This window comes from Amblyraja radiata, unplaced genomic scaffold (genome assembly GCF_010909765.2).
Source record: "Amblyraja radiata isolate CabotCenter1 unplaced genomic scaffold, sAmbRad1.1.pri scaffold_1305_ctg1, whole genome shotgun sequence".
NCBI classification, from domain to species: Eukaryota; Metazoa; Chordata; class Chondrichthyes; order Rajiformes; family Rajidae; genus Amblyraja; species Amblyraja radiata.
The window spans coordinates 589-7637 of record NW_022630488.1 but is presented as its reverse complement, the minus strand read 5'-3'; the positions used below and the strand labels follow the sequence as shown (position 1 = coordinate 7637).

Here is a 7049-nt window from a genome sequence, read left to right as displayed (position 1 = left end):
TAGACTCTCCCACCAGTGGAAACATCCTCTCCACGTCCACACTCTAAATCCGGGCCTTTTCACTATTCGGCGAAGTTTCAATGAGGTCCCCGCTCATCCTTCTAAACTCCAGCGGGTAGAGGCAGGCCCAGCGCCGACAAACGGCCATCGTAGCGTTAACCCAACCATTCCCCGAGATCGTCCCTCTCTCCAGAGCCGGCGCATCTTTGCGAAGGTACGTGCGCGCGTCCGAGCCGGGGGCCAACCCCACCGCCGCGCCGATTGAAGTCTCTCCCTCCCCCCCCCCCCTCTATTCTCGGTCGTCAGGGCGGCAAGATCCCGATCCGGTGGACGCCGCCGGAAGCCATCGCTTACCGCAAGTTCACCGCTTCGAGCGATGTTTGGAGTTACGGCATCGTGATGTGGGAGGTGATGTCGTTCGGCGAGAGGCCGTACTGGGACATGTCCAACCAAGACGTGAGTGTCCCAACTCCCGCCCGCCGCCCGTGCCCGTGCCCCGCGCCCCCGCCAGCGGGCACCCTTACCCACGCTAACCGAAGATAGACACGAAACGTTGGAGCAACTCAGCGGGCCAAAGGCACCATCTCTGGAGAGAAGGAATGGGTGACGTTCTTCAAGGGCCTCAACCCGAAACGTCGCACATTCCTTCTCCTGCCCGTCCCACTGAGTTACTCCAGCATTTTGTGCGCCTATCTTCTTTCACAGTTTAATAATAATAATAATAATGGATGGGATTTATATAGCGCCTTTCTAATACTCAAGGCGCTTTACATCGCATTATTCATTCACTCCTCAGTCACACTCGGTGGTGGTTGAGCTACTTCTGTAGCCACAGCTGCCCTGGGGCAGACTGACGGAAGCGTGGCTGCCAATCTGCGCCTACGGCCTCTCCGACCACCACCAATCACTCACACACATTCACACACAGGCAAAGGTGGGTGAAGTGTCTTGCCCAAGGACACAACGACAGTATGCACTCCAAGCGGGATTCGAACCGGCTACCTTCCGGTTGCCAGCCGAACACTTAGCCCATTGTGCCATCTGTCGTTTAGTTTAGAGGTACAGGCCCTTCGGCCCATCCGAGTCCGCACCGACCAGCAATCCCCTGCACACTGGCACTATCCTACATCGGGAACATGTTTCCTGCCTCTAGCGTGTCCAAACCCTTAATAATCTTATATGTTTCAATAAGATGTCCTCTCATCCTTCTAAACTCCAGAGTGTACAAGCCTTATTCTTACAATGTGACCTCTGGTTCTGGACTGCCCCAACATCGGGAACATGTTTCCTGCCTCTAGTGTGTCCAAACCCTTATTAATCTTATTTGTTTCATTAAGATATCCTCTCATCCTTCTAAATTCCTGAGTATACAAGCCTTATTCTTAAAATGTGACCTCTGGTTCTGGACATTTTTCCTGCATCTAGCCTGTCCAATCCTTTAAGACAATAGACAACAGGTGCAGGAGTAGAGGCCATTCGGCCCTTGGAGCCAGCACCGCCATTCAATGTGATCGCGGCTGATCATCCCCAATCAGTACCCCGTTCCTGCCTTCTCCCCTGACTCCACTATCTTTAAGAGCCCGATCTAGCTCTCTCTTGGAAGCAACCAGAGAACTGGCCTCCACCGCCCTCTGAGGCAGAGAATTCCACAGAGAATTCCTTTAAGAATTGTATATGTTTCTATAAGATCGGGGCCTCACCAGCATCTTATACAACCACAACGAGACATCCTGGCTTCTAATACTCACGTTTGTACCGGTTCAAACTAGGTGATCAACGCCATCGAACAGGACTACCGTCTGCCACCGCCCACCGACTGCCCGTCCTCACTCCACCAGCTCATGCTGGACTGCTGGCAGAAGGAACGCAACTCCAGGCCGCGCTTCGCACAAATAGTCAGCGCCCTCGACAAACTCATCCGCAACCCAGCCAGTCTGAAGATCATCACGCTCGAACTGGGAGCGTAAGTCTCTCTCTGCCTCTCTCTGTCTGCCTCTCTCTCTCTGTCTGCCTCTCTCTCTCTGTCTGCCTCTCTCTCTCTGTCTGCCTCTCTCTCTCTGTCTGCCTCTCTCTCTGTGTCTCTCTCTCTCTGTCTGTCTCTCTCTGTCTGCCTCTCTCTGTCTGCCTCTCTCTGTCTGCCTCTCTCTCTCTGTCTGCCTCTCTCTGTCTGCCTCTCTCTGTCTGCCTCTCTCTCTCTGTCTGCCTCTCTCTGTCTGCCTCTCTCTCTCTGTCTGCCTCTCTCTGTCTGCCTCTCTCTCTCTGTCTGCCTCTCTCTGTCTGCCTCTCTCTGTCTGCCTCTCTCTCTCTGTCTGCCTCTCTCTGTCTGCCTCTCTCTCTCTGTCTGCCTCTCTCTGTCTGCCTCTCTCTGTCTGCCTCTCTCTCTCTGCCTGCCTCTCTCTGTCTGCCTCTCTCTGCCTGCCTCTCTCTGTCTGCCTCTCTCTCTCTGCCTCTCTCTGCCTGCCTCTCTCTGCCTGCCTCTCTCTCTCTGCCTCTCTCTGTCTGCCTCTCTCTCTCTCTGCCTCTCTCTGTCTGCCTCTCTCTGTCTGCCTCTCTCTGCCTGCCTCTCTCTCTCTGCCTCTCTCTGTCTGCCTCTCTCTCTCTCTGCCTCTCTCTGTCTGCCTCTCTCTCTCTGCCTCTCTCTGTCTGCCTCTCTCTCTCTCTGCCTCTGTCTGCCTCTCTCTGTCTGCCTCTCTCTGTCTGCCTCTCTCTCTCTGCCTGCCTCTCTCTGTCTGCCTCTCTCTGCCTGCCTCTCTCTGTCTGCCTCTCTCTCTCTGTCCCTGCCTCTCTCTCTCTGTCTGCCTCTCTCTCTCTGTCTGCCTCTCTCTCTCTGCCTGCCTCTCTCTCTCTGTCTGCCTCTCTCTGTCTGCCTCTCTCTGCCTGCCTCTCTCTGCCTGCCTCTCTCTCTCTGTCTGCCTCTCTCTCTCTGCCTCTCTCTGCCTCTCTCTGCCTCTCTCTGCCTGCCTCTCTCTGTCTGCCTCTCTCTGTCTGCCTCTCTCTCTCTGCCTCTCTCTGTCTGCCTCTCTCTCTCTGTCTGCCTCTCTCTGCCTGCCTCTCTCTCTCTGTCTGCCTCTCTCTCTGTCTGCCTCTCTCTGCCTCTCTCTGCCTGCCTCTCTCTGTCTGCCTCTCTCTGTCTGCCTCTCTCTCTCTGCCTCTCTCTGTCTGCCTCTCTCTCTCTCTGCCTCTCTCTGTCTGCCTCTCTCTGTCTGCCTCTCTCTGCCTGCCTCTCTCTCTCTGCCTCTCTCTCTCTCTGCCTCTCTCTGTCTGCCTCTCTCTGTCTGCCTCTCTCTGTCTGCCTCTCTCCCTCTGTCTGCCTCTCTCTGTCTGCCTTTCTCTGTCTGCCTCTCTCCCTCTGTCTGCCTCTCTCTGTCTGCCTTTCTCTGTCTGCCTCTCTCTGTCTGCCTCTCTCTCTCTGTCTGCCTCTCTCTGTCTGCCTCTCTCTCTGCCTCTCTCTCTGTCTGCCTCTCTCTCTGCCTGCCTCTCTCTCTGCCTCTCTCTCTGTCTGCCTCTCTCTCTCTGCCTCTCTCTGTCTGCCTCTCTCTGTCTGCCTCTCTCTCTGTCTGCCTCTCTCTGCCTGCCTCTCTCTGTCTGCCTCTCTCTGTCTGCCTCTCTCTCTCTGCCTCTCTCTGTCTGCCTCTCTCTGTCTGCCTCTCTCTGTCTGCCTCTCTCTGTCTGCCTCTCTCTGCCTGCCTCTCTCTCTCTGCCTTTCTCTCTCTGTCTGCCTCTCTCTGTCTGCCTCTCTCTGTCTGCCTCTCTCTCTCTGTCTGCCTCTCTCTGCCTGCCTCTCTCTGCCTCTCTCTGTCTGCCTCTCTCTGTCTGCCTCTCTCTGTCTGTCTGCCTCTCTCTGTCCCTCTCTCTCTGTCTGCCTCTCTCTCTGCCTCTCTCTGTCTGCCTCTCTCTGTCTGCCTCTCTCTGTCTGCCTCTCTCTCTCTGTCTGCCTCTCTCTGCCTGCCTCTCTCTGTCTGCCTCTCTCTGTCTGCCTCTCTCTGTCTGCCTCTCTCTCTGTCTGCCTCTCTCTCTGTCTGCCTCTCTCTCTCTGTCTGCCTCTCTCTCTGTCTGCCTCTCTCTGTCTGCCTCTCCCTCTGTCTGCCTCTCTCTCTGTCTGCCTCTCTCTGTCTGCCTCTCTCTCTCTCTCTCTCCCCCCGCAGTCTCTCCCTCAGTAACGGTGCCCTCTCTCCCCCCCCCCATGCAGCCTGTCCCAGCCGCTGTTAGACCGTGCGTCCCCGCACTGTGGGGCCTACCCCAGCGTAGCCGAGTGGCTGCGGGCCATCAAGATGGGGCGCTACGAGGACAACTTCTCCAACGCCGGCTTCACCGGCTTCGACCTGGTGGCTCAGATCTCCGCCGAGTACGTTGCCCACCTTCATGGGGGGGGGGGGTGGAGGGTGGAGATGGGAGGGGGAGATGGGTGGGGGGTAGTATGAGCATCATAAAATGGGGCCAGAGTGGATTGCGGGGGAGAAAGGGGGAGGAGGGGGAGAGGGAGGGGGGAAGAGAGAGGGAGGGGGGGAAGAGGGAGCAATGGAACGGGGGGAGGAGCGGAGAAAGATGGGGGAGAGTGAGGAGGGGGCAGGGAAGGAGGAGGGGAAAAATGGGGGAGAGAGGGAGGAGGTAAAGGGGGGGAGGAAACATTGGAGAAAGGGGGGGGGAGGGAGAGAGGGAAGGAGGACAAGTCTGGAGGAGGAGGGGGGGTGAATAGACGTCAAGGAGAGGTGGGGAAAGAATAGGGAATGAGCCGAGAGGAGGGAAGGAGAGGGAGATGCCCTGCGTCTAACACCGGTTCGATCCCCTGCCCAGGGACCTGCTGAGGATCGGGGTGACGGTGGTGGGACACCAGAAGAAGATTCTCTCCAGCATCCAGGGCCTGACGCCGCAGACCAAGCCTGCAACCGCCGCCCACAACTGACTGCCCATCGCCGCACGGGGAGGCAACAAGATGGCGGGCGGCCGCTGAGGGGGAAGACGGTGCCTCGCCCGTGGCTATACGGACCTTACGGGCACCGTACGGACAGGCCCGTCGCCGAAGGAAGGGCGAGGATTCATTCCGGACGCTCGCTTTTTTAAAGGAAAGAACTGCTTTCGCACTTTGAAACCCGGCGGCCATCTTGTTCCGCCAGCTCTTCGAAACCCGGCGGCCATCTTGTTCCGCCAACACTTTCGAAACCCGGCGGCCATCTTGTTCCGCCAACTCTTCGAAACCCGGCGGCCATCTTGTTCCGCCGACTCTTCGAAACCCGGCGGCCATCTTGTTTCGCCAACCCCGGTTGCCGTGGCGATGGCTCCTCTCCAGGCCAGGGCAGGCTTCAGCCTAGTCGAACCGTCGCTCCTTTTGCCTTCAATGGAACCCTGGATGAACTAGGCACAGAAACTTTAGTCTTGACGTCTTCATATTGAAGACGAGGGAATTAAATTTGCCGCATATCTCCCGGGGCTGCACAGTGCCTGCCCTCCAAACTTCGTTCCAAAGAAGTTACAAACTTTTGGGCACCAGTTCTCCTCTCGACTGAATTCTCTTTTGAAGAGACTAGTGTCTTGTGTATGTGTGTGTGTGTTTGTGTATATATATTTTTTTTGTACCGCCGTTTTTGTCTAATGATAAGGAAGAGGGCACAATGGATGCGGGCAATTGGTAGAGACGACAGGAACTGCAGGTGCTGGTTTTTGCGAAATAAGACACAAAGCGCTGGAGTAACTCAGAAGGGGCGGGGCGACCTCTCCGGAGAACGTGAATGGGCGACATTTTGGCTCGGGTGTGAACACGGGCTGCCTCACGGCGCCAGAGACCCGGGCTCGATCCCTCCCGCGGGTGCTGCCTGTGGGGAGTTTGCACGTTCTCTCCCCGTGACCTGCGTGGGTTTTCTCCGGGTGCTCCGGCCTCCTCCCACACAGGTACATGGATAGGATAGATTCAGAGGGATATGGGCCAAATGCAGGCAGGTGGGACTAACGTTGATGGGGCCTAGTGGGCAAGTTGGGCCGAAGGTCCTGTTTGCTCACTGTATGTCTCTGACTCCAAAGACGTACAGGTTTGTAGATTAATTAGCTTTGGTAAAAAAAAATACACAGATCTCTCTAGTTAGCCCTTGTGGCTAAAGGGATCAGGGGGTATGGAGAGAAGGCAGGTACAGGATACTGAGTTGGATGATCAGCCAAACGTCACCTATCCATGTTCTCCACAGATGCTGCCTGACCCGCTGAGTTACTCCAGCACTCTGTGAAACGTCACCTATCCATGTTCTCCACACAGATGCTGCATGTCTGACCCGCTGAGTTACTCCAGCACTCTGTGAAACGTCACCTATCCCACCCCACCGCTCCCACAGCCCAAGACCTCCCCCTCTCGCCCTCCTCCTCTCTCCACCATCTTGGATTGGCAACGTTGCTACAGAGATGGCGGCAAAGGAGATGGATGGATTGCCAAAGGTTGGATGGATGGAGGGTGGGATGTCGTACGTGGAAAGTGGGGCAGGAAAGAAAAGTTCCTCTTTGGGGGGAAAAAAAAAAAAGATTGTTAAGGGTGTGGACACGCTAGAGGCAGGAAACATGTTCCCGATGTTGGGGGAGTCCAGACCCAGGGGCCACACAGTGGAGCGGCTGGGCTTGTAAAACTCTGGAGTTTAGAAAGATGAGAGGGTTTCTCATTGAAACATATAAGGTTATTAAGGGTTTGGACACGCTAGAGGCAGGAAACATGTTCCCGATGTTGGGGGGGTCCAGACCCAGGGGCCACACACACACACACACAGTTTAAGAATAAGCGGTAAGCCATTTAGAACGGAGACGAGGAAACACTTTTTCTCACACAGAGAGTTGTGAGTCTGTGGAATTCGGTGGAGGCTGGTTCTCTGGGGAGAATTCTTTCAAGAGAGAGCTAGATAGGGCTCTTAAAGATAGCGAGAGAGAGTCAGGGGAGAAGGCAGGAACGGGGTACTGATTGGGGATGATCAGCCACGATCACATTGAATGGCGGTGCTGGCTGGAAGGGCCGAATGGCCTCTACTCCTGCACCTATTGTCTATTGTCAACCTCTCCCTGCAGCTGAGGCCCTGGCA

General features: G+C 56.0%; 1 protein-coding gene across 1 annotated transcript; it reads left to right on the top strand.

Moving 5' to 3' along the window:
• Window positions 1-300: 300 nt before the first annotated feature.
• On the top strand, window positions 301-5598 carry LOC116969830 (ephrin type-B receptor 4-like). The gene is made up of 4 exons (XM_033016612.1): window positions 301-456; window positions 1770-1963; window positions 4190-4345; window positions 4795-5598. The coding sequence occupies exons 1-4, from the start codon at window positions 400-402 to the stop codon at window positions 4901-4903; spliced, it is 516 nt and encodes a 171-aa protein (XP_032872503.1). The 5' UTR covers window positions 301-399; the 3' UTR covers window positions 4904-5598.
• The last annotated feature ends 1451 nt before the right edge of the window (window positions 5599-7049 follow it).